At 37.7% G+C, this 27,413-nt stretch overlaps 2 protein-coding genes across 5 annotated transcripts in view; one reads left to right on the top strand and one right to left on the bottom strand.

Annotated features, from left to right (window-relative positions):
• Positions 1–27,413, bottom strand: part of GPR65 (G protein-coupled receptor 65) — a 452,137-nt gene that overhangs the window by 8,764 nt on the left and 415,960 nt on the right. The gene's annotated exons all lie outside the window — the stretch shown is intronic.
• The window catches only part of GALC (galactosylceramidase), a 31,341-nt gene continuing 5,385 nt past the window's right edge, over positions 1,458–27,413 (top strand). Inside the window, exons 1-15 of one of the 3 annotated variants that reach the window (XM_068192668.1) lie at positions 1,458–1,673; positions 2,573–2,641; positions 4,450–4,513; positions 6,330–6,443; positions 7,825–7,964; positions 10,069–10,107; positions 13,331–13,458; positions 17,683–17,838; positions 19,856–19,980; positions 21,180–21,307; positions 21,763–21,852; positions 23,125–23,214; positions 23,556–23,700; positions 24,087–24,267; positions 26,537–26,700. In XM_068192668.1, the coding sequence (XP_068048769.1) occupies positions 1,506–1,673; positions 2,573–2,641; positions 4,450–4,513; positions 6,330–6,443; positions 7,825–7,964; positions 10,069–10,107; positions 13,331–13,458; positions 17,683–17,838; positions 19,856–19,980; positions 21,180–21,307; positions 21,763–21,852; positions 23,125–23,214; positions 23,556–23,700; positions 24,087–24,267; positions 26,537–26,700 (1,801 nt within the window). In that variant the 5' untranslated portion in view covers positions 1,458–1,505. Of the gene's footprint in view, positions 1,674–2,572; positions 2,642–4,449; positions 4,514–6,329; positions 6,444–7,824; positions 7,965–10,068; positions 10,108–13,330; positions 13,459–15,435; positions 15,567–17,682; positions 17,839–19,855; positions 19,981–21,179; positions 21,308–21,762; positions 21,853–23,124; positions 23,215–23,555; positions 23,701–24,086; positions 24,268–26,536; positions 26,701–27,413 lie in introns of all 3 variants that reach the window. The other 2 variants (XM_068192666.1, XM_068192669.1) reach the window with 2 other exon arrangements.

Below are 27,413 nucleotides of genomic sequence, written 5' to 3' on the forward strand. Positions count from 1 at the left end.
ATAATTCATAATGGTTTTGCAAACCTTCCAGGTGTGCAAAGCTCTACAGTCTCCTGGAATTAATATGAAATAGAACCAGGAGCATAATGCTACCTCTGGCACTGACTCACAATACCCCTGAGGAAGTCACTCTGACCGTCTGCACGTAATAATGGTATCATATAGCTCATTTGGGTGTGAGCAGGCTCATTAGTTAATGCTCGATATTGCTTTAAAGTGCAAAATGTTTTGTGAGTGCTTGGTATTGTTATTTAAAAAGAAATAAACAGGAAACATCAGTCAGGTAATGTCATCACTGAGACATCAGATCCCTCAATGACAGTGGCAGAGACACAGTGACAATAAGAGTGACCGAGGCTCGAATAACAGCATTCTTTATGGTTAGAATGCGTGCAAAACCGGGGCTTTTTCACACCTCTTACACAACGCAGGGCTTTAGCCGAAATACTGTGGTCAACAGACAAGTTCTCCATTAGGAATTTTTATACGATAATCAAGCTGATCGCCGATCTCCGGGTTACTTTTCCTCCGAGCTACATGCTTGTATGAGCTGGAGTCTGAGGGAACACCCCAGCAATCCTCAGGGAAATTTTCGGCGTGCGGCTCAGCACCACCTCGGCTGCTCTCATTTCGATGCGGCTGCCATACAGCGCACTCCTCAAGGCGTAAACAGCCCGTCATAATTTAACCCCAACTTTCAGCACCCCTCTCTGAGGTCCTGCTGACGGAGCTGAGGATCTGAGGCCAACTGGGATTCCCCGGGAAGGGCGCGGCGCTGCCAGCAACCTCTGCGGGCAGGGCCTGTGCGGGCCTGGGGCCCCTCCCAGCATCTGCCCCTGCGGCGACCCAAGATCCTTCTCACGGCTCGCTGCAATGCGCTCCTCCAAAGCGCCGCTCCGTGCCGACTCCTCGGGGCATCTGGTGGCAGCCTGAGAGCGGCGCCAAACCAGGAAACTGGCTGCGAGGTTCTGGGAGGGCCTGGAAATGAAAGACGCACTAGGAAACGCCGTCCTTCGCCCGGGACAAGTATCTTGCCTTGCCAGAGGCCCCAAAAAGGAGAGTCAGAGCCCCCGAAAAAGACAGTCAGCTTGACGCGGGCCCTAGGCGCGGCTGCTCACGCTGCACTGAACGCCACTCCCGCCGCGCTGCCACCCAAACCCCGCCTCGCCTCACAGCCATGCGGCTTTCCCACACTCCGCATGACCCCGCAATAGCTTCACTCGCTGCTCAGAGCCCAACTCCAGCAGGGCGACACGCGCCTCCCCAGCCTGCCTTGCCCTTTCTCAAAATGGCAGCCGCTGACTTCAGCCGGGCGGGGCTGCCCGTAAAGGCCGGGAAGCCTTCCTGCCCTCCTTTGCCGTGAGCAGATGGCGGCGCTGGGCGGGGCCGGGCGCTGCCGCCCCGCCCCGGGGCTGGCGGGCGGCGCGGTCACATGCGCGCGTTGCCGGGCAGTGCGGAGGCGCTGCAGGGACGGGGCGGCCGCGGAGGAGCGGAGCTGGGCCGGGATGGGCTGCGCGGCTCTGCTCTGGGGCACGATCCTGCTTGCCTGCAGCTGCGGCCCGGGGCCCCCCAGGGCCGGTGCCGCTCCGCTCTTGGCGGCCACCTACGTGCTGGACGATGCCAACGGGTTGGGCAGGGAGTTCGACGGGATCGGGGCTGTCAGCGGCGGCGGGGTGAGCGGCTCCGCCGGGGCTGCGGTGCTGGTACCTCCTCGGCGCGGCAAGGGACACCTGGGCTCGGCATCCCGTCAGTGGGAGCGCGTGGTGCCTTCGGCGAGGCCTCGGCCGGGTGTCGCGGAGCGGAGCCCTGAGGACTGGCGGGGTGTGGGGACAGCCCCACGGCGTGAGCGGGGCTCGCCGGGGAGGCCTGGAGGCGCTGAGGGCAGCGGTGCGGGCAGTGGTCCGGCTGCGGGGAGATGGAGCCGGGCTCCGCTTTGCGCCAGCCCTCCGGCCACCTGCGCAGTGGCTTTTCGGGGTGCCCAGGGCCAGCCGCGTCCTGGGTGCTGGTGAAGGAGAGCTAAGCGGGGCTGGGTTTTTATGTAGAGGGTCTTAGTAGTCCCTGCATTTTAAAATGCTGGACGAGCCACGACGGCTCGTCGTCTTTCGTGTGGTCCAAGCAGCAGAGCTGTGAGATTCCCGGAGCTCTTTTCCCCTCTTGGAGCTGCTGAGATGCTTTCTTTGGCCTCCCGCCTGTGTGCCCTGTGAGCTCCCCTTGCTTTGGCATATGGTGAGCCAAAGCAGGGAGAATTGAGCAGGAGAAGTGGTGCTGGGAGGGAGCTGCCTTTTGCTTGTCACACGTAAAGCCGTGTGATCTCTTTGTTTCTCTGTTCTTTGGACTCTGTTTTCAGGAAATGCCAGGTAACTACAGTACAAGGCAGTTGCTACCTGTGAAACCAGAAAGGCACAGCTGAAGGTTTAGAAACAAGTTATGTAGGGGCTTAGCTGAGTTCCTGGTGCTATAATTATTTTTGTAGGTTTATTAGCTCTGTGAAAGGCATAGACTGAAAAGCTGGGATGTAGTTAAACATTTGAAAGTTGTGTTTCCACATTTTCATGTTTTCTTTACATTTTAGGCCACATCTAGACTCCTGGTGAACTACCAAGAACCTTATCGGTCCCAGATTTTAGATTACCTGTTCAAGGTAATGTTGGTTTCTCTGCTACAATAACGTTTGATTTCATGCAGAATTTCTTACTGTGTAATATGGGAACTGTTATAGTATATTCTATGCTGATTGAAATTAGACAAAATGCCATGTTGTAAAGTGTCTATTTTAGTGCTGATTGTTATCAGAACTTCAAATTTTAGGTGGTGTTTTTGTTCAGGAGACTGTTTCTTCATATTGTTGTGAAAATTCCTTTTGTGCTTTCACAATGTGTTTTGAAAATAGGTTTTCAAAAATGTTTTTAACTATATATTTGATCATCTCTGAGGGCTAAATCATAAGTTGTTTCTGTGGCTAAAACTGGGGGTTTAGCTGTTCATAGTGATTGAAGGAAGGTGGTCTTAGAGACAGTTTGGATTTTTTTGGAGTACATCTAGATTAACATAGCATAAAAGCGACTGTGCAGACTGCAGGTTTGTAACAGCATATCTGTTCCAAACTAGTCTTGAGTACAACTGCAGTGACTCTAGAAGGTGTAGGAAGTTCATTGGTTTGTAAGCTGTATTAGTTAGCAAGTGTAACCTGCGGAGTTACCCAACTTAATATATGGTGAGATTATTGCACTGGACATTAATAGCTTGTTTTGCTTTTGGCACTGTAAATTGCTCTGCTGGAAGAGGATGTCATGTCACTTTCAAGTAATGCAATCCAGATGGCTGGAGGGGAATAATTTACCATGCAGTTTAAAGAATTAATTTTCAAGGGTAGAGTAAGGTGTAATATGTGCCTGGGGAATCAAAGCTGATGTTTTTTTTTTTTTTTGAGACTAAAGCTGTGTGTTACTAATATGAATGTTCTGATTAGGCATGTGGTAAAATAAAATTTAGAGAGATCATGATTTTCAAGGACTTTTGGCATACTCTTTTACCAAAACCTCTTAAACTGTCATATCTGGGAGGGGTGTACCTTGCCTCATTCTCCTTGTCTTTTAGCATCAGTCAACTTTCATGATGGGAATGAGAGAACAAATGTGTTAGAAGTTTAAAACAAAAAATATCAAAAAGAGAAATGGTAAATTGAAAATAGTTACTTTGCTGTTAAAAGCAAACAAAAATCCCAAACTTGTAAGCCAAAAGACATGTCATCTATGCAGCATTTTATTAAAAATCAAATTACATTCTTATGTCTTAAAACATTTTTTTAGATACCAAAATTATACTTGAGTCATTCCATGGAGGAGGCTTGCTTATTAGTCGTTATTAAAGTAATGATTATTTGTAACTTCTGGCTTGAGCAACTCTTAAGCCACGAGTGGCTGGAAGAACATATTGGCAGTACAATCACCTGTATGAGCTTCAGGAACTCACCAGTATGTTTCCAGGTTATTTCTGACCTGTATGTATGCTCTTTCACATAAGCAGTGTAACACTTTACAAACAAGAATAAAAAATACTGACTTCAATAATTTGATTTTAATAGACAACAAGTTTGACTTCTAATAACATTGAAATACTGCTGTGTTTCTCATATATTCTGTGTTCTGCCTTAATAGTGCTTTTGTATTTTCTTGAGCATAACCTATTTAAAATCTTCACAGTTGTGGAGAAGTATTGTTAATGGTGCAAGAGTCAATGAAACTGTTTAAAGATCAGTGTACTATTTATCCTGGTGGATTTTCTTTTGAAAAGTAGAAATTTATATGATCTCTCATTTCATTTATAATGGGTGTTTAAAAAGGTAAAAAAAATTGCACTTTCAGCATGCTCAAAATTGTACACTGACTTACCTCATTCTTCTTGTTAACAGCAGGATTCTGTCTTGTTTTCTGTCTCTTTCTTCCACAGCCAAATTTTGGTGCTTCTTTACATATTCTCAAGGTAGAGATTGGAGGTGATGCACAGTCAACAGGTATGGATATTGCATGAGCAGCATTTAACTTCTCGTTTCAGTGATGCTGTAAGCAGCATGTGCTGCACATGGAACTGAGGCGTGGGGATAGCTGAACTGAGTTGCAATAAACCATAATGGTTTGTACAAGAGAGATTTACACCAACAGTTTGGAAGCAGTTCTCACTATCATATAGTTATTAGATTGCATTCTAGAGCAAATGAGTTCTGTTTTTGTCCCCCCTATAGTAGGTTTCTGAGTTGCAGAGCATTTCTCACACACGAGTTTCGCAATACCAGACAGTTTATGTCTTAAAAGCATGAAATACAAAGGCATCTGATCAGAAACAGTTACATTTCTTTGGTTTAATTAGCTGCAACGTTTCACTGGAGTGGCATTGGCTGGCAGTTGGCAGGATTTTTTTTTCCTGGGAAGAGCTGCAAATGAAAATGTCTCAATGTAATTTACCTAGCCTACCTACTACATTTGCATACAGGAGGAACTATTTGGTAACTGGTTGTGACCTAAAGCTGAGAAGCAGAGACTACAGCTTGTATTTTTTTATCTGGCCACATCAGACACAGTTAATAAATAGAAAGCACAGAATTTGGTTTTGTGGTGTTTTTTTAATATATATATATATATTTTTTTAAATATATATATATATATATATATATATATATATATGCGTTTAAGAGCTTGGTAATGAATTGCTGGATGGGGGGATGGGAATTGGCTTCAGGCATGCACAGACCTTCTCTTCAAACACTCTTATTGCTAAGGAAACTGCCACATACTTGTGTGATGGTCCAGTTTTGAAAAGAAGAACAATATGATGCATATATCTCAATGCACTAGACTGCAGCTCTTCTAGCCTGAGAGGTGTGATCAGGAATTCATTTGAAATGTGATATGAACCCTAAATTTGGAATCTAATTGTTCCATGTTCCTGACAAACTTACATATAGCCAAGAGTTAGTAAGGTAAAAAAATCAATCCTATTTTCTGTGATGAAGTGTGCTGTTTCAGCAGGCTTAATTTAAAACAGTCTCATTAGAAGAGGTCTCTGCATACAGTTTAACATCAGTTGCATAATTGTTGCAGTCAGGTATGCAAGTTATTACTTGACTTGTGTGTGTAATGATTTCCCATGCAACACTGATTCTTTAGCATCTTTCTAGTTTGTTTACCTTTGCCTGAGGAAATTCAGGACATAGCATTAAATTCTAAAACCTTTTCCAGCAGTCACAGAACACCGTGAAAGTTATAAACTAGATATTTTACTGTAAAAATAAAAAACTTCACAGCCTCTTTCCTGTAATAGAAAAAATTCATGGTAGTTCCTTTCTTTTCTCTTCCTGGGCTTGTGTTGTGCAGAAGAAATAAAATAAAACCTTCTTTTGTTTGTTTTCTGGTTTAGAGATAACTTGCTTGTATAATGATTTTTTTTCCTCTTAATCTTAATGCTGTAACATTCCTAGTGGTTGTTAGTATCAAGATATGAGACAATAGCAAATAAATATTTAGTGTTATCATAGCTAGGGATAGAAAATGCCTAATAGTTAACCACATCTGATGTTAAAAGCAGGCAAAAACCCTTCAAAATAAAAATATTAAAATTATACTAAGTTTATATGCTGAAAAGGAAGGGTAGCAAATCTTGCATTTACCTCCCACTATTCCTTTGGCTTTGAAATACATACCAAGGAACTTGTGAACCATGTTGGAGATACGTGCTTGCATACTATGTTAATGAGCAATGCAGCAGGCTTTATGATGTGTAACAGCTTATGACACAGAAGTTAATTGCGAGCTACCTGTCTCTTTCCTTCCTAGATGGTACTGAACCCTCCCATATGCACTATGAAAATGATGAGAACTACTTCCGGGGCTATGAATGGTGGCTGATGAAAGAAGCTAAAAAGAGGAACCCCAAAATTAAACTGATTGGTAAGTTGCATTGAGCTTTTAGATTTAAATGCTTTTTTATTCCCCTGACTTACCTATTGACCCTTAATTAAGATTTTAATGGGGAGATGTTTTGATGTTGCAGTAGACAAAGAAGAATTTAATATTTGTTAAGCTTGTCTTGATGCTTACCGTGTTTTACCTTGTTACAGCAGCACAACATCCTGACAGGAGGCATAAGATAACAAATCTCTAATAATTTACTTGTTTTAAGTAACTAATGCTTTTAGTGTTCTGCAGCAATAAACATGATTGATTTATCATGACAGATGAATTTCTGAATAATTGAGTAATTGAGTAAAAAAAATTGGGAGGGATAAAGTGAAGTTACTGCAAGCATAAATATGTGAATATTACACACATTGCATTTGATTAAATGTTCTTGTTACGAACCAATCATACACCTCTTCTTCACTGTAGTGATTCTGGTCTTCTGATATGTCCTACCTGTGTAGTTGAGTTGTGAGAGGAGTTTCCTCTCTTCCTGTTTTGATTGTTAGTTGTGTGTGTGTTGTGACAATACAAATGTGGAACCCTAGGTTGTATTTTTGTATTTTGGAAATAACTAGATGTATTTCACATGAAACAAGGTAAGAAATCTGTTGGATAAAAAGTGTCTAATTCCCTCACCTTCCAGGGGGCTTTACCATATCCAGCCATGAAGCAAGGCTTGGTGCAGGATTTGCCAGTCAGGTTCTCTTAAGCCTACTGTTTATGGCTAATTGTAATTATTAATAATATCCCTCTTCCCTCACATCAAGCTCTCAACAAAGGAAGGAAGGTTTACTTTTAAGTAAGCCTATGGTATCTTATACAAGTTGGCTGGACACTTAGCAGCATCTGGTTAGATTAATTTGTTTTTCTTATTTACTACAAGATCCAGTGAACAGCTGAGACTTGAAATGCTTTTTCATGGTCCTAATCTTCCTCCCTCTGTCGTGATCAGATCATCATGTCTTCTGAAATTCATGTTCAGGAGATAAACAATGTTTCATGTTCTGTATTGACCCTTTGTCTTTAGCTTTGTAAATTTTTATCCTAAAATCTTTGGACTTTTAAACCAGTTAGAGCTAGTACTATAAAATTGACAAATTATATGTAGTCACTTGTTCTCTCGTAATGAATGCTTCCTAGCTCCTAAAAACCCCCCAGCTATTAATTGCTTGATCATAGTTTGTTTTAGATCATACTCTGCAGTTGGAGAAGTTAAATTTCATTGTCTTCACTGGAACCAAGCCAGTTTCAAGTGCATATTTGTTCCTTCATTTCAGGTAGAGCAAATTAGAGCTTGCTCTTTAAGCTAATTGAGTAGTGTGAACCAACCACTTACCTTATTCGTTTGTTTTTCTTCTTTTTTTTCCAGGGTTACCTTGGGCATTTCCAGGATGGATAGGGAAGGGTGAAAATTGGCCCTATGATTATCCAGATATCACTGCTTATTATATTATTTCTTGGATATTAGGAGCAAAACAGTATCATGATTTGGACATTGATTATATTGGGGTCAGTAAAGCAAAATCTCCTGTATATCTTATGTATATTTTATCTATCTTCACTCCTAAAATCTTGACCTTGCCTCTCATTGTTGATGACTGGAGGAGGAGGAGGATTGCAAGAGAAATTTTTTCCGTAATCGCAATTTCAGCTTGTACTGTTGCCAGGGGAAGGGCAGTAGTTGTGTTAGTTTAGTCTTCCTGAAATGGTGGCTGTTAAAACAGAACAAGTGTCAAATGGTTCCTACCTTTCCATTTCTAAAACAAAGTTACCAAATAATTTGAGAGTTCTTTTTCCTTTTCTGCCTTGTTTGTTCTGCTTGCATTTCGGTGGTTACCAGATAACAAAAAGCATCAGTTAACACAGTTTGAAAGTCAGCTAACATGACTTAGCATAAAGTATGGTTGTTATTTTGCAGAGGAGCACTCCTCTACAACTTTTTGCATTTTACCTGCATCATTTATAGTAGATAAAAGTGCATGTTTTACTATACAACTATTGTGTTGTCCTATAGTGCAATATATGGAAGTAGTGAATGAATGTCTGAGAAAAAATGTCATAAATTGGAGATGAGAGCGAGAAGCAGACGATCTGAAAAAACTCTTCAAGTTCACTATTTGAGCAAGAAAGTGTGTCTAGGATTCCTCTAAAATCAATCCTGTACTTACTGGACACTTATTTTGGATTCTTAAATGTGTTGATATGAGAAGTTTAACTGCAGAAAAGCTGAAAATCACTTCAGCAGTACAGAAAAAAGCTTCTAAAACTGTGGTTCCCATCCCTCAGAAGTCTGACGTTTCTGTTGCAATCTGGGAAGGTGTATCTCATGTGTTTCTCCTGGGGGATGCAGCCCCCTTGATGTTGCTGGCTTATTTCAGTTGAGTCAGTCTTGCACTGTGGGTAATACAGTGATATTTCAGCAATTCTGTTGTGGGGAGAGGAAGAACAATTGCTGTTACATTTTCCTCTGTCCTGTGTTCTTGGAGTAGAAAGTAAGTTCTGCACTTCATGTATTCGAGTAATATTGACTGCAGTGTTACTTCACAGTGATTAGCCTTCTAAATTCTCTCCTTCTAAGAAAAGGTAATTTCTGTTTATCCAGGCAATATAACATATTGTCTCATTTCTTTGTGGGTATAATCTGAAATACAGAGAAATAGTGAGAGGTCTTTGAAGGCTCTGAAACTGTCGAAGGCTCTGAAACTGTCAAAACAGTTTCAATGCTATTATGGATGTACATAGTTAGTCTTTACCACTCTTTTTGCTGTAAGTACGTGTTCTGTATCACTGTTTTATGATGAGATGAGCCTTGCAGTAAGTCATGTTTTGATAGGCTCATTTCTGAAGTTTCATGTTAGCATTTATGGGAAGATGTAGAAATACCAAAATCAATTTTATATACCCATAATCTAAACCTTTACTGGTGAATGTGAGTCACAGTGTTCATGTTGCAGTTAGAAAAGAAAGAAACAAGGTTTCTGCCTATGTGTTTTATATTCTAGGGGGTTTGGTAGAAAGGAAGATCAGTGCTCCTGCTTTTGAATTTTAAGCTGTGTTTAGCTTAAACTCTCTTTCCATAAAAGATGGAAAATTTAGAAATTAGCTCATTTTGTTTACTTAAATATGCTGTATCTCTTGTGTTCAAGCTTGGATGTAGTCCTGTGTAAATTAGAAAGAACAGTAAGCTTCATCGATTTGTTCAATATGTGAGTTATTCTGGCGCTCCTATGTCCATGTATTGCAACAGGGGCCCATTCATTAGGCCACACCTTGAAGCCACAACGTGTTTCTCAATGATTCCTAGCAAACTGTAGAGCCATTGGTAATGTAACACTGCTGCCATTGTAGAGCTCAAGCAGCTCTAGCATTCTTGTTAGTGAGAAGGCAATCAACAGACCTTAGAGAAAGATAAACAAGTGCCCACTATGAGCTTTCATACAGAATTTTCCCCAGAAAAGCTGATAACAAAACCAACCAGCACTTCCCTCTAGCACACGGAAACCATGGATTTGATTAATGGATTCTATAATCTTACATATATATAAATAAAATCTTTTAATTCTCCATTGACGTATCCTGATTTTTCTAAATGGATTTTACTTTCTCTTTATAGATATGGAATGAAAGGGCATTTAGTAGCAAATACATTAAGGTATGTATTATTTTCTTATTTCTGTGAAGTGCTTGTTATACTGTGCACAAACAATTAGCTTTTCTTAATTTGCTTAGGAAAGGGACCTTACTTCTGCAACTGTATCATTTACTGAAGTCTTGTAGTTGCATGTATGGAAAGATAACATGTTCGGGTATCTAAATTGTTTATTTTGTGTGTCTGAAACTGTTACATTGAACTTTAGGCATGTCAGTGTATGCTAAATGTTAGAATTTCTAAATTTTGATGGAAGCTTCAGTTGATGGTACTATTATACAAACTTAAATAATCTTTATACCAGCTTGGATATAGCTAGAAATCCAAGATCTAGAATTGCTTAAAATTCTGTAGCTAAGTTCTGTGATTACAGTACCCTTAAATATTGCTATTAAGTCACAGTAAAGGCTTTGTGTTTTTAACTTTGCAAAATTCAGTAACTTCTGTTCTAAAAAGCTGGAGGAACAGAGTGTTTCACATAACCAACCTTAAGATAGCTGTAATATTTCCCACTACTGAATGCTCCTGCAGCTCTCCCCCATCCTGCTTTGAAAACTCTCTTCTGTTTGTTACATTGTTTTGTGGTGAAATCTTAAGCACAAAGTTCTGCTTTGTTCCTTTCCTTGTTCTTGCTTGAGGCTTAGATGCAATGGCATTACCTCTTCTTAAAAGCAAACAAGACTCAGAGAATCATAGAATGGCTTGAGTTGCAAGGGACCTTAAAGATCATCCAGTTCCAATCCTCCTGCCATGGTTAGAGACACCTTCCACTAGATTCACGTTGCTCAAAACCTCATCCAGCCTAGCCTTGAGCACTTCCAGGGATGGGGCATTCCCATCCTTGTCCTATCACTCCATACTTTTGTAAAAAGTCCATATTTTCTTGTGGGCTCTCTTAAGGTACTGGAAGGCAGTAATTAGGTCATCCCAAAACCTTCTTCTCTTCAGGATGAACAATCTCAAATCTGTGTCATGTCACCTTTAGGCTATCTCGTCTGCTTGTCTTGGCTTTCTCATGTGGGGAGAAAGAATATAGAGAACAAACTGTTGAGTCTAGGGGCAACATTCTACTTTATAGCTTTTTGAATACTGTTGAATTGGGACTGAGCATTTGGCTTCTAGAGCTGAATATTTAGTTTAAATTTTGACCATAAAATCACCCAAGTATTTACTGAAAGGTTTTGGCCTTCCTTCCACTGTATGTTAACTGATAAGAGGTTTTTTATTAAACACCTATTTTGCCATTCATTCTCTTACAGTGTCACTTGGCACCACTCCTCTCATCAGCACTATAGTTATTTGCAGTCTGCCATTTCTCAAGAGGGCAATATGCCAAAATGTACTGCTGCACACCAAACATTTTCTGTAATTCCTGTTAAATACATCACAGATAAGTTCTTAGTTATTTGGCTAAATTTTTACTTGTAAGATGTTATTCTAGATACTTCATCCTCTATGGCACTAGTTATGTTTCTTAATAAGTAGAAAAAAAAAAAAGAAGAAAGAAATGGAGAATCTAATGCTTCTAAATTCTTGTTCAAGAAAACCCTGTGTTTTCAGTTATATGAATACTGTGTGTGGGGAGCTGTTCAGCAAATGTGGAGTGTGTTTTGGGTGCAATTCTGTGCTCTTGGTACTTCTCTTTCTGCATGGAAATTTTGCAACTGTTCATTTTGTTCTTTGGAACTGTCTCTGTGGTTAGGCAATTTTTCTGAGTGGCTAGGTAGCTAGAATGCTTTAAATTGCAAGGACCTTCTAGTATGAATTTTTCTTTTGGTAGAAGTTGTGTTTCAAAGGTTTCAAACAGCTGAACAGAAATTCATAGCTACTTTTCTTCTTAGTAAGTTTTATGTCTTAATTAGTTTTAGATCTAGGCTTTGCTTGTCATCAACACTTAGACTTTTATTTCTGTCCTTATTTGACTACATGAAAAACAGAAATGCTCCCTATTCTTCCTCACATTGCCAGAGGGCTATTACAAGAAATAATTTGAGGGTTCATACCTACTGATATTTAAATCAAGTTGCAAAATCTTTTTTATGCATGCATGCACACAGTGCATCATTCTTTTATATCTAAAATTGAAAAAAGCATTTCAGACTGTGGACTGGGATTTTTTTCAGATGCAGCTGTATGTGCAAGCTGCTGAAAATATTTTTTAATTATTTTCTTTTTTTTTTTTTTAATTTTTGGTTTAAATTTTCAGACAGTACCAGCCCTCTATAAGTGTGGTTTATTCTTTAGTATTAAAGCTGAGTATATTTTGTGTGGGTATATTTTACCTAAGAATTTCCACAGAAAAATGTGAGCTGTTTGTCATCTTGAACAGTGAAATATAAATGGAATATTTATAGAATATTTAAATAGAAGCTGGAAAGACAGAATAGGAATTCTTTTCTGCTGGCATGTTTGAATTCAAAGTTGGTTGCCCTCAGTTTTGTTGTAAATTTGCAATTCTAGATTTATTCATTGTGTTCCCTGAAAGTTAGTGAAACCAAATAGTAGAGAACCAAATAGTGGGTAAACTTTGGTTAGTAGAGAACAAAATAGTGGGTAAACTTAAATATTAAGCACTTAAAACATCAAGGATTTTTTTTTTTTTTGTTCAGTGAAATGGGCAGTGAAAAAAATGTTTAGGTGCTCTTCACTTGAACAGGACAGGTGTTCAGCAGAGATTTCTGTTCTTGTAGAGGGCTGCATGGATAGGTCTTTTCTATTTTAAAACTTCAATCCCTGTTTTTTCAATATACTTTTTTGGGGATCAGGTTAACTTTTGCTTCTGATCACTTGGGAAGGTATGTCCACTTCCACATTTCAGCTAGGTGTCATTTTTAGATTAGTTTAACATGACTGACTCAATGATAAATCCATTGCTTTTGTGTAATGAATTACATACATACCAGGGAGTCAGTATGGTGAGAGTGTCCAAGTGGAGTATATGTGTGCACTTGTAGTCTCAAAAGTTATCCAAGTGATGAGAACTCCATTTTTGTGTAATGACCATCTCAATATCAGTGATAACCCTTCAGTTTTAAAAATACTTACAATGAACTTTGTCTTAGTTGCCACCATCGCTCTTGTTTGAGAAGTGAGAACTTTTCTTATCCATCCTGGTCTGTAAATAGAGGCTTCCACTGACCCTTCCAAAGTTCTTGTTTTCAGTCTTAAATTTCATGTTGCCTCATTGATGAAGGCTGTACTTTAAGTGGTGTTATCTGTTACTAAGGTGCTTCGACATTCTTTGGACAGACTGGGTCTATGGAACATTGGCATCATCGCTGCGGATGGAGATTGGAACATCTCAAAAGAGATGCTAGTTGATCCCTATCTTAATGATGCTATTGAGGTAGTCGGGTAAGTGTGGGAGAAGGGAGGCCTTTTAAACATTGCTATTGCTTCCTATCTGTAAGTCTTCCTCTCCATTTTCAAGAGTCATATATTCTTATTTCATACTTCCTAGCTGTTTCCATTTTTTACATCATTGTGTACAGTGGTGATGGATTAGTCTTTCTTGTCTTTCTCTCTTCTTTCAGTTTAGCACATGAGTAAGCTGACCTTATCACTCTTCTATAATTTCTTTCAAGTGTCCATTTAGGAGCTGTGTTTTAGGCTTCTTAGTACTAGCAAATGACAGGAAACTTGTAACTAATCTGCATGTGCATGTTCCAAGCCAGAAAAACCTTAAGACTGAATTCTTGGTCTGCAACTGGTTTTCATTTTGGGTGAACTTGAACTTTCAGAGTGGAACTTATCACCCTGGGACTTTCTGTGGCTGCAGCTGAGATTTTTCTGGTCATATACTAGAGCTAGAAGTTTCTGTTTCTTGGTTAATTTCTGATAACAGATAATATTAGAAATGCACGCACTGACGGTAACATAGAAGTAAAAGCAAGCACCCAAACTTTGTAAACTAATACAGCCTATCTCAGTTTTTTTCTGTTGGTGTTTCAGCAAATGTCAACTCAACTGTTTGCCTTCACTCTTGTTCCATAATACACTTTTTTACATGCTTCTGGCAATTTACTCTGCTGCTCTTGCTCTCTTTGTAAACTTTGGTTTCTCAAAATTATACATCATTTTTACAAAATTACATGTTCCCAGTGGAACCTATGTACCCATGCAGATACAAATTGCTCACTTGTGTTACATTTGTTAACTTGTTTATCTTTGTTGTTAACCTTACTGTGATAAGAGCATTCTTGTGACCACTCATGTACCATTTATCCTCTGTATGTAAGGAAGTATGATATGCTCATCATAGTTTAAATGAATGCATGGTTGAAGGGTTATAGCAAGTCAGTTAAGCAGGAATTTTATAAGGGAACTGCTTTTGTATGTGTTGAGTTTGTAAACATCAATCACCTGAAAGTGGCTGCCTGAGAAATACAGATTATAGTGTCAGCATGGAGTAACACATTTGGTCTAAAATAAACTTAAAAAAACTTAGGTTAGGCAATACTTGCAGCTCAGCAGATGCATTAGGAAATGTTTTATTAATGAGTGACAATACAGCTTGAAGAATGAATGCACTGACTGTGTACGGCTCTTGTTTCTTTAAGAGTTTGCAGAATCAAGGATAGTAGTACTTGTTTTTGTTTATGCCTTTAGAATCACAGATGTGTTTTAGTTGTTCTTTAAAATGGATTCTTTAAAATGGAAGTTCTTTTTGTCAGAGGTTTTTCTTGAATGTCATAGCAATTTTTCCCCAACTCCCCCACCACCACTGATCAGAAAAAAATGAAGTGTTAGGTTTTCCTGTGCAGTGTTTTTGTTATCTATCAAGAAATTAAGGTTAGTACAAAACAAGAACACCATGTTTCTCAACCAATGCTGACTTTAAGGTACTAACTACCATAGAGAGTTCTTGCTGACCTAGTGAAAGATAGTATTTAGGTGTCTGTCCTTCAAATGCTCAGGTTCAGAAAGTTATACACATCTTGTAGTTTACCTGTCAGCACTGTAACATCTAAGTGGCTGATCTGCAAATAGAGTATCTTGCATTAAATGTGATATGCTTTGTCTTTATCTGTACTTTTGTGTCTGTAAGAAGAATGAAACATTTTGAATTTTTCCTTTTATAATGTATTTTGGAATTCAGTATAGTGGAAGAAGAAGGTGTCCTTTGAAGTCACTTTGTCCTTGACAGTCTTGTACGTTTTGTTTGGTGTAACAGTTGTCCAAGTTGCAAAAATATGAATTGAAGCATAGTAGTTTTTTCAGCTAGTGCTGAAGAAGATGCTGCCTTTCCCAATATAAAGTTTTGACAATTTGAAAAACATTTTTTCCATTTGTCCCTTCTCTCTGTTCTTTACTCTCCTTTTTTTTTCCAAGCTGTTGAGGTACACATTGGATAAGCATGGTCTGGAGCAGGTGAGGATCATAGCCAGCGATAGACTGTGGGAGCCCATTTCCTTTGTCATGATGATTGACTCTGAGCTCCATGGAGTGGTCGATGTGATTGGGTAGGGGGTTCTCTGTGTTCTTCTTTCTTGGTGGTTTGTTTATAGTTTGTCTTCATTTATTTATAACTAACACAGACAAAGCTTTACCTCTCTGTACTCTTACCTGCAAGGAAAGGATTGATACTATTAAACTTTCTTACTTACCTACATCAAATCACACAGCTCTTGTTCCAGTAACAGCCTCAACCTTTAATTGAATCAGGAGTCTTCTATCATGTTGAAGATTCCTGTTGGGCATGGTTGCACTTTTGATGGATTGAAGGTTTTTTGGACAACACTATTTATTCTGAGGGTTTTGGTTTCTTTTAACTGGTATGCAAAAAGTGCTTTAGCTTTACACCTTAGTACACAGCCTTGTAATTGGTTTGTTACTGAAATTTTGTGATCCAGAAATGAATTTGGGCTGTTACTCTTCTTTGAGTTACAATGGCTTGATTCTTAGTTCCTATTTTGTTTTGATGACAAATTCGTATTTGGAAAACAGGGAACCAGCTGACTTGTTATACTAGTTCTGGGTTTTGTCATAATAATATTTTACCAGTAGACTAAATTTGACATTGATTACTGATTGATGGCTGAATGGAAATGTGTGTTTGAAATGTTCATTAACTTTTCTTTTTACAGTAGCTCTAAACTTTACTTACTCGGTCCCATAAACTTGCCTGACCCAATCACATTCTTCAAATGTGTCAGTTCCTTGCTTCAGTTTGAGTCTTCTCCATTCATCTTTATGTATCTGAACAACAGGAGGAGTAGAAATGAAGGCTTTTTCTGCAAATATATATAGGAAGTCAGTGTCATCTACATTTGCAATTAACCCCTCCCCCCATTCTGAACATGAACAGTATCCTGGCAGTTTTTCATAGGTGGAGTCATGGATCATGTCTGGATGAAGCTCAACAGTTTTTACACTAAGTAAGCTGTATTTGCTTAACTCTTTGTAAGTTTTAAATCCCTACTCTAATTCAGTCTTAACAGGGAAATTAAATACTCTTGTGTATTTCAGCTTTTATTGAGCAGGGATATTGACACTTAAGAAACACCTTTTCAGGACTGTAGAAAGACAAATTATTCCTTCTCTGCTTTGTTTTTGCAAGCTGTGCATTTTATGCCATTACAAAAACCTTTTGCTTGGTACTAAGGCAATACTTAGGTTTCCAAGCCAAAGGGGAACTACACAGTAATCTGTACAGCAGAGCAAAAATCCCTACTATCTGTTACATTACTGTTAGTGAAGCTACTTATGAAGGACTACAACATTGGGAAGTAGGTCATTGCCCACTAGAGGGAAAATAATGAAAATACCCCTGACAGTCAGCCTAGAAAAACTGGTGTTTTTTGTATTCCTGCCACAAATGTATCAGTTTGTCAAGTTGCAGGCTAATAGTTAAGGAAATAGTTTCATTTTAGTGTATATATTAAGTGTATTCAATGAATGTGCTAAGTAAAGAAAATCACAGCCTTGTTTTCTGCAAGTGGTTTGAAAGGTTTTATTTCAGTCAGCAAACCTTGCATGGTGGGTCTGTGTTGTGACTGAGTATAATCAAAGTCTCAATTGGAAGAAAGGATGTTATCACTTTATACCTTGTAACTTCTCTAGTCCAACTAGCATTGTTTTCTTGAAACATGAGTTTATTAAAAAAGATGTAAAAAAATCAGTCAAGTTCATGTTTAGTTCTAAGACATTTATGCAGCTAAATTCTTAGCATAATGCTTAGTGCTGTATCTTACTGTTGGTTTTACATTATTTATAGTTTTGTTTAAGATAGTATGAGTTAGCATGTATTTTCTCTATTCATCACGTTGTGGTAATGACCATCTTCAAGCTCAATTTCAGGACAGAGATTTGCTTTAGCAAGCTGTGAAAATTGCGTGGCATCTGTAAATGTAAGCTTATCTATATGCTATCATGTAGCAGAAGAAATAATCTACTGATGTACAATAAGCTCTGGAATTTTACAGCTCTTCCTTATTCAATTTTCTTGTATTCCACTTGAAATTTTATTTGTCATTTTCAGTTTGAAGGAAGTGAATCATTGCTGCTATATGTACTTCCAAACTTCGATTTTCTCTTTATACTATACTAAGTGCTCTTTCTTTTCAAAATATTGTGTAGGGCCCACTATCCTGGGACGAAAACAGTGCAGAATGCCATATTAACTGGGAAGAAACTGTGGTCATCAGAAGATTACAGTACTTTCAATAATGATGATGGTGCAGGCTGCTGGGCTCGGATCCTGAACCAAAACTACGTGAATGGAAACATGACCTCGTAAGTGTTGGGCACTGCTGCTTGCTTTCACAACTTGGGGTGTAAGAATTATTTGAAGTGTTATTAAAATAACACATCCATCTGCTCTGGTGAGAAAACAGGTAAACTGAAAGTCACCCCAGTGTGGTCTGAATTCAAATACTGTAAGATAGGAAGTCTGGTGTTCTGACCTCCTTCTGGAGTAGAAGTCCCACAAGTTTCAATGTATTCTTATTCCCCAGCACTTGATGGGGTTATGCAGTGGGTTTATGCAGTTAATTTCAGATGCCTTTGAGAATGATGATAATTATTAAAAAGAGAATGTTCTTAAGAAGAGCTAACATTGGAGGAAAATAACAATAAAACTAATTTATCATATTTTTCTTAAGGTCTTTATCAGATTGTTTGTCTTCAGTTAAACAGATTATTACAGATGTAATTATCTAGTTTTTCCATACAACTTCTTTCTCAGAATCCATTCTTAAACATGCATGATAAATTTACTGTTTTCTGCACATTTTCTTTCCAAACCATAAGAAAAATGTTCTCTTTACTGGGAAGTTACATAACTCAGTTTTAGAAAAGAATAGAAAATAAAGTTTGATGTTCGTGGTGCAACAACTGGTAATCTGAAAGAAAAAGTTTGATTAAAGAAAATGTAGGCATCAAGGTGTAAGCAAAATTGTTCAAAGCTTTTAGATGCTTTGTAACTTCATTTTGGAAAAAAAAGAGAAATCATCTTGTCTGTTGCATCAAGTGGAGTGCAGGAAAAATCGCTGATACTTGTAAAGGGAAATTTCTTTAGTCACCTGGTTTCTAAAAATCTTCTGTCTTCTCTGCAAGCTGAAATTTTCAAACAGATGAATATTTCCAGCATGAATTCCTGATCATTTGTTTGCTTCTTAAACCTCATTTACTTCAGTATCTTAATTTTGGGGTTTTCTTTTCCCATTGTTTTTCTATTTTTCCAAGCCCTTTCAAATTATATATGTCCCGTTTTTTTTTTTTTTGCAGCCTAATGGTGAGGCATATGTGTTGTATTTATAAACTATTGTAGAATAGTTCCCGGTCCAGATGTCCAACAGTGAAGTTATCTTGGCTTCTATACTGAAAACAAAATCTTTCTGACGAAAGGCTGCTTATCTTTCTGCTAAGTTTGTTTCCTTTGAAGTTGAGTTTCCTACTTTTCTTTCTAAGTTTGAAATCAATAGAACGCGTTTGATGTGAGCAAGTTGAGTTTACAGTTCAAGAGTTGTTTATTTTATGATCACGTTTTTGTAGAATTCCAGGATCTCTTCTGTATGTATGTATAATGTGATAAGTCTGTGGCAGTGACTTTAGAATGAGGTCTTTGTACTCACCTGTATGCAATAGCAAAACAGATTGACAGCTTTTGCTTAACTGCTCTGTTAAGCTGTATTTCCATACGTAAGGCCCAGAGGTCTTAAGTTTAAAGTCCTTGCAAAACGCTTTCAGGAAGCTCAAATCAAAGTGCATGAAGTGATTATCCTTATTAGTATAGAGCAACAACTCCTTGAGGATGGCTGGTTACTTATACGGATAAAGATAAGATCTCTTTTTTTTCGTGATACTTAACTGCTTCCCTAAAAAACTCCACCCAAAACAACTACCACCATGCACAGAAATAACCAAGCAATCACAAAAACCTCAACAAAACAACACCCAGCAAAAAGCTGTAGACTTTGCTAACAATTTTTTTTCCCTTCAGAACAGGAAAAAAACCTCATACAAATGGAGTCTTTACCCTCAATACAAGTTTCTTTTAATGTACATTTTTTTGTAGTGCTATAGCCAGAGAATTTACCACCAGTTTTGGAAGAAGTTCCCAACACTGGAAGCTGATGTGCTTTATTTTCCTCTCCTGTGGGTTTTCTTTTTCCTTTTAGCTAGGGAGATATTTCCTCCACCCCCCAAATTGTTTTCATTGTATGCTGGAGAAAAAGGAGGGATGGATTCTTGTACTAAGTTAACCTAATAGTATCCATATGAATGGAGAAAACTCCTGTTTTTCTTCCAGAACCATTGCATGGAACCTGGTGGCTAGTTATTATGAGGAGCTGCCCTTTGGTCGATGTGGATTAATGACAGCACAGGAGCCATGGAGTGGCCACTATAAAGTTGAATCTCCTATCTGGATTACAGGTGAAAATCTTGCAGTTTTAAGTTGGTGATCTGACACCGTACATCACTGTATTTTCTGAGGCCTTTATTTATTTAGTGGTTTTATGTGTATTAGTTTTTGTACCAAAATAAGGTAGATTTTTGGAAGGTTTTGTGAATACATTAAGAAAGAAGAAAATCGTGTCATTTCAGTAGTAAGCAGAAAGATGTAATAGTAAGGGAAATATTTATACTTACCCTTTAGCTGTATCAGAAAGGAATAAGCTACTGCCTTTTTAGCTGTTACAATTGAAACATTTTGATCTCAAGTGCCCATAAAGGTTAATGTGCTTTCCTGTTTCCTTTCCCTTTTTTATTTTTAATCTTTGAGTACCAATCAATTCCGTTTGGTACTTCTCAATTTGCAAAAGTAGAACAAAGAACCTCTGTATTTTTTTCCTGGTTGACATTCTTGGCTTGTATAAATCAGCATTTCCTTGAGCTTGAGGAAAGGGAAGCATGCTCATGTAGTGTCTGTGGACGCACGGATTCACTGGCTACTCTGTAGTCCTGTAATATTTTACTGTCTTTGCTACAGTTCTGTAGAGCAACTATGCAGTGCCATGAAGGAGGAACAAGACAAATGCTTTAGTTTTTTTTCTTCTGCTAGTTATCTATATATGTAAAAGCATTAAAGCAAAAGTCGCCACAGTTTCCCATGAATAGAACAGCTGAGCAGTTGTTCCTGTGTCCATGTTGCTCAGGGTTTTCATGATCTAGGTCATATTCTTCTTTGATAGTTTCAGTTACTTTCTGAAAATGCTACTTATTTAGTTATTCCTCATGGAGTTGCCTATCTGTGCTTTCCCTGCCATTTATTTGTTAAAAAGAAATGTTTACTTTATTTAAAGAAAAAAAAAAGATTTGGGAAATCTAAACTGTGATGAATATTCAAATTGAATGGACATGATTACCGTATATAGTTTGTATTTAATGTCTAAATAATTGATATCATTTTAACTCTTTTGTCTGCCACAGGGTTGATATTTTTAATTTTCTCATAGTATAATTCCTTAATCTTTCTTGTTATATAGGTAAGTTTTGTTTTGGAAGTTCTATTACTGTCTTCCCCAAATCAGGTTTCAGTTTTGTCACCATGTATGAGAGAGAAATTTAATTAAGGCTACAAATTTTACCATTTTTATTAAGTCTTAATTATTGTATTCTAACTTTTGTCTCAGCACACACCACACAGTTTACTCAGCCGGGCTGGTCATACTTGCAAGTGGATGGACACTTAGAAGGAGGTGGCAGCTTTGTAGCTCTGACAGATGGCCTAGGGAACCTTACCATCATCATTGAAACTATGGTATGTGCATCATCAATTCCAGTGGACTAGAAAAGTTACAGGAAATGTTTTGTTATGAAGAACCAGTCTTGATTTATGTAGTTAGGTATCTGTGAATGTTCTTTGATACTTTTAGCTTTATTAGTGAGCTCACTAGAGGTTGTTTTTTCTATCTGAACTTAAACTACCTTGTTGAAACTTCCTGGAGGCCAATATATATGTCATCTTTATCTTTTTATTACACATTAACTTTAATTGGATGACACACTGGGAGGAAGTTATATCATGTGCTTTCTTAAAATCTGTATTCAGAATAAAATGACTAAACTACTGTAATTGCAGCTCTTAAGGTAACTGTGGAATAAATTATTGCTCTTTTAATTTCAGTTCTCTGCTGTAGGTTTTTAATGAATGTTGCCATGTGTTGCATTCCAGTAATGTGTGTCTCTTCTGTTACATTTATTTTTTTTCTTCAGAGTCATAATCACTCTAAATGTATCAGGCCTCCATTGCCAAATTTCAACGTCATACCTCAGAGAGCAACTTTCTACCTCAGAGGGTCATTTGTAAGTAGATTTTGAATACATTTGATCAGCCTTGTAAAATGAATTGCCATTCATAATCAAATTCATGCAAGTCAGTATCACAGGTTAGCAAGAAATTAACAGTCTCCAGTATTGGAGGCCGTTTCACACTTGGCAAATTTGTAAGCATTCTGGCTCTGTTTTACCATGAGATGCAATGTCATAACTGAAATTGTAGAATTGCTGCCTCCCAGTCTAATAATCTGTATGTTGAAGAAGAAATTACATAGGACAAAAATGCAACTAAATTTTTCTTTAGACCAAGGCTGGGTGCTCTGACATGCTGACATAGTTTGTTGGGCCAGCACAGCCATGGCCTTTCTAGTTATCAGTTAATTTTCAGGGGAATATCTGTAGTTGATTTTATACTGTAGGTTTTGTTGTTGCATCCTGTGAAGAGATATTCTGAGAATCTACCAGTTGTTGATTTGTTTATTCTATTTTTTAATCTTGCTAAAGTATATTTCTCTCTGAAATGTGAACAATACTTTCACAGTGTAAACTGGAGGGAGTCACTGTTAGTTGATTCGGATGATTCCTTCTCAGAATTTGACAGTTACTTATTTGGAATTTGATTTTGATTTTTTGGCAGCAATAATTTCCTTTAGGAGGAGATAATTTGGATGAAACTTTTGACAATAAAATGGTTCACTTAGGAAAAGCAGTTGAGTGTCAATTTGGATACACAGCTCCTATCAGATGGCTTATCCAAACCAAGCTCTAGGTCGCTTGCTTTGTTGTTGATGTTGGTAACTGAAAAGAAGTTATAGAGGTTAGGTGTGATTAAAATCTGATTACTAATATAGTTGATATACTGTAGTATTGCAGAAGGTTGGAGACATGTAAGCAAAATACTTTGCTCAAAAATTAAAATCAAAGAATTAGCAACTAGACTGAAGGCCTCATAAAACTGAAACTCGCGGGATATTATTTCAGTCCAGTTACTTCTCGGAAGTGAGCTTGTATCCAAGGTGTATTGTTGGTGATAGAAAAGCTAAAGATTGTGTCTGTGTTTGCAGTGCTTTCTGTCTTTATAAGCAACATTAGGGCCTGTTAGGACAATGCTTATTGATGTATAATCTATAAAAATATAAGGCATATGTAATGATTAGCTGAATAAAGTTGTGGCCTCTAATACTTTAATGTCACAACAATGAGACACCCATAGAGGACTGGTATTTCTCAAGTTGAATATTCAAGGTTGTTTATTTTGCTGTTGATGTGTTTTAAATTGTATGGTGTGTTCCATTGTAGTATATGGTGGAAACCCTTCAAGTGTGGCATTCTAGACTTGATTTTGAATATGGAAACTCCAGTCTTTTCCAGCAACTCAATCCTTTACATGTAAGTTGATCAGTTTTAATTATCAGTCCCTCTGCAGTTTCAGGTGTGTCTTCTCTCTCTGGTAAAAGTCCTCAACTTTCATGCTTGTGCTGCATATTAAGGGGATATTTTAAGGCTGTTTGACTGCAGTTTTACTGGCTGTGTACAAGCTTACCTGGAGGTAATAATGAGTTTGGGGAAAAGGAGTTTTAAAAATAGCCCAGAGATATTTAAATGCTGAGGCAAGAAGATGGGATTTTTGCCTTACATCAGGACTTCAGAGGATCTTCTTTACTTCAGGAACTTGTGTATTTTGTAATTTAGTTGTTAACTTTTGCAACTTGAGCTTTCTTCAATTCCAGATATGGAAGGGAAGATTTTCTTTAGATCTAAATGTGGATGAAGTCTACACTTTAACCACACTCAAGACAGGACGGAAATGTGGTTGCCCAGAGCCGCCTCCTTCTCAGCCCTTTCCTTCCAATTACAGTGATGATTTCAATATACGTAAGCCGATATTCTCTTATCCAAAAACTTCATTCACACACAGATGTAATTGTAATGTAGGAAGGCAGTAAGTTATGTTATTTGAATCCTCTGCATGAGGTAGCCTGAACTATTTTGTTTTTGTTTATTTATACCTCTTTTTCCAACAACTTACACCTGTATGAGTGTACACTTTATGCTTGCCATCAGGTGTATTTAATTCAATGTCTTATCTGGTGTTCATGTGTTTGCATAACTGGTGTCTGCTTAAAAACTTCGATTTTGGGGACTGCTTTGATATAGCAAGGCAAAAATCTGGAGAAAATTCTCAGGGGAAATTTCTGAAAACAAGTACCCTGAAGAAAAATAACATTTTAGAATTGATGTGTATTTTATTTTCTGAACAGGTAATCCACCTTTCAGTGAAGCCCCAAATTTTGCAGATCAGACAGGTGTATTTGAATACTTTGTAAATGCTTCTGACCCAGGAGATCATGTGTTCACACTCCGCCAGGTGGTGGTTCAGCGGCCCATCACCTGGGTTTCTGATGCAGACCAGACCATCAGTGTCATAGGAAATTTTAAGTGGTATGTAAATACTATTTTGTATTTTGTAGTGACATTTGGGGAAATGTCCTCACCAGTGCGAGTAATGATCAGTTAATTTGTCTCAAGCCTCATTTCTCTTGGACAGAGGGCTTTTGCTTTTGCCTTCAGATTCTCTGTAGACATGTAGGAATGATGATTCAGGCACTTCCAAAAGTCATGGCCCCTGCTCAGGGCCAAAGGTCAACTGTGTCTGTCTGAATGACTCTTAAAGGATTGGGAGTCCACCACATTTCATGGTTTTTTAGCCTATTGCTGCACTGTCTTAGAATGTGTTGTGTTTTTTTTTTTTTTTTTTTTTTTTTTTTGCTTATGTCCTGCTGGGCATATTTATTCAAGCTAATTTTTTACATGAATGGATCTGAGTTGGCATACTAGAAACACCAATGTGTGCCCTGAATTTCTTATTTCTTAAATTGGACCAAGAAAAGGATTATTTGAATTACATAATTTTGAGTTATTTGTTAGGAGTTTGATCAGTCTCATAACTCTCAGAATATTTCATTTATAATTCAATTGTATTTGCTGCAGACTGCCATCTTCTGAGCAGTTCCTAGAATTGTGTGGATTTGGTGCCAATCCTATTTCAACCACTTTTATTTCTGGGTGAAAGTAACTGAGGTTTACTGCTTTGATAAAAGTATGGTTATGATTGCAATTCTTTCTAGGAGCTAAAAAATTGCTAGGAGCTACAATGATTGTAATTCAGAATCAAGAACCATATTTTAGAATAATGTTTATTTAAAATTAATAAGCATTTGGGAAAGAGCCTGTTAACGAATTATGATTTTAATAGTAATAATAAACTTCATGCTAAAAAATTTTCTCTTCTGTTCAGAGGCCTAGCCCAAAATCTTTTGATACGTTCTTTAAAATAGCCATTTTGTCAGGTTTTTTTGACTTTATTAGGTCATTGATCTGGCAAATGCTTTTTCAGAACTTGCTTCACATTTCTAATTTCAGGCCTGGAGATGTGATTGAATCACTTTGATCAAAGCCTGGAAGAATACCACCCTCTTGGAGGTTGTTCTTCAGTTATCTGATGTTTTCTTTTGCAGCCCTCGATTAAGAAAAGTCTCATATTCTCCCTGTAATCAACTTTCCCTCCTTGAGTAAATTATACTTAGTGATTCCTATAACAGCTATATAGGAAATATTCTTAAATTACTGTACTGAGATTCCTAAATGCTTCCTATTATTTTATTTTGGTTCAGTTTCTTTCTGAGTCTTCACCTTGCTTTCAAAACCAAGCTTGCTTCCTGAATATTCAGTTTATTATTAAAATTTTACTGGTCTGTAACTTTTTATAATGCTACTCCTCAATTTCAGGCCCTCAAGTTTGTTTGCTTCATCCTCAGTTTAAGACTCAACTTGTCCCCAGCAGATGTTTTCAGCAATGAACAACAGCTATTGAAATTCTGAGCCAACCTTGCTTTAAAATTCTCTGTAGGATGATACTTTACTTCAGTTGTCAAAGGAAATTTATCCTTATTCAATTTCAGGATTGTTTGGTTGGTTTTAGTTTGGATTTTAAACTTGTGCATGTGAACACTTTTTGCTCTCTTATCCTGAGTTTGTTAGTGTTTTTCTCTGATGGTTTTATTGAACTTGGATATATCCTGAAAGTATTACTATGTAATTATTGCTGTATTGATTTTGAGTCTCTTTAGAATGGCTTAAGGGAAATGTGGGGGTCTGTTTTTTGATAAATGGGGAGGCAAGAGAGTAATTTTTTTTTGTGTAATGACTATATATTCAAGAATCTGGAGCATTACATTAGAATGAAAACTCAGGTAATTCTTACTACTTTGTTACAGGTGAGAAGAAAAGTTGCTAGAATAGATATTCTCCGATTCAGTTATCAGCTGAGCTGCTGTCACAGAGTTTTTTCACATTCTGTTAATAATTATAGATAATTATTGCTTCTTAAGTAAGTGACCTTGTGGCTGTATCTGTATTACAAGTGCTTTCAGGCATGGGATGTAGATCCATTAATAGAGGGAAAGAATTTTTATGGTTAAGAGTCTCGTAGTGCAGCTCTGAGGAAGAGGAAATTGTGTAAATTTTATGAGTGCTATTTGATAGTTCTGGTATTACTTTGTTTTTTTCTTGTTTACAGCTCTCATTGCATGCATAACAGTGCTTTACTTTTGAGCTGGAATATAATCTCAGGAAATCAAATAATTTCTACATACTGCCTACTCAAAAAAATGGATTCCTTCCTTGTTAAAACACTAAACTTTTCTTACAGGGTAAACATGACAGTCACTTGTGACATCTACATAGAAAAACCTCGTGACGGAGGCGTGTTTATTGCAGGAAGAGTTGACAATGGTGGGATATATGTGCGACATTCCAAAGGAGTTTTCTTCTGGGTTTTTGCAGATGGCACCTACAGAGTCACTGGTGACCTAGGTAAGCAGTTCTTTGCAAAAGTGGATGCTGGCAAATGGACATGTCATGTTGATAACTTTGATAAAAATAGGTAACATTCAGACTTTATAGCTCATTTGTTGTTACTATAATTTAACCTATTGGTTCTAATGATGGCCACTTTTCATATGTGGAGAAAGCATCTGAAGGCTACTGGCTGGCCCATTTCTCAGGCTCAGATTTCTGGAGTTTTTGTTTTTCCACTGACAAAGTCTGTTTTACACTAGCAAATATAAACTATTTTGCTTTTTATAAATACTCTGATACAATATTAATTACAGAAAGATTTGATCTGTATTCTTAAACTACACATGAAAAAGAAATTGTGATTGACATGAAATGGCTTTTTTAAGGGAGCAGTTCAAGTCCCTGCACTTACATCTGGCATAAGTGATGATCATAAGTGGCCTCCTGTTTCCTCAAATTATGCATCCTCCTGTTAGTGTAGCTCAGTGGAGAGAGCACATGTTCTACTTGTGATGATAACATTCATGTGTGTTCATCTGTAGAGCACTTGACAGGCACATGGAAGAGTGTATGATTATACTTCATCAATAGCTAAAAGTTCTTTTCAATTTGCTTTAAAATATTGTCCTATTTAGTTGTTTAAATTAATTTCTTATCACTTCAGGAGTATGAATTAAAATTTTCAATAGTTTCTGATGTGTCAAATATAGCTTCTAGATCTACAGCAC

Source organism: Anomalospiza imberbis, chromosome 6 (genome assembly GCF_031753505.1).
Source record: "Anomalospiza imberbis isolate Cuckoo-Finch-1a 21T00152 chromosome 6, ASM3175350v1, whole genome shotgun sequence".
Lineage (NCBI taxonomy): Eukaryota > Metazoa > Chordata > Aves > Passeriformes > Viduidae > Anomalospiza > Anomalospiza imberbis.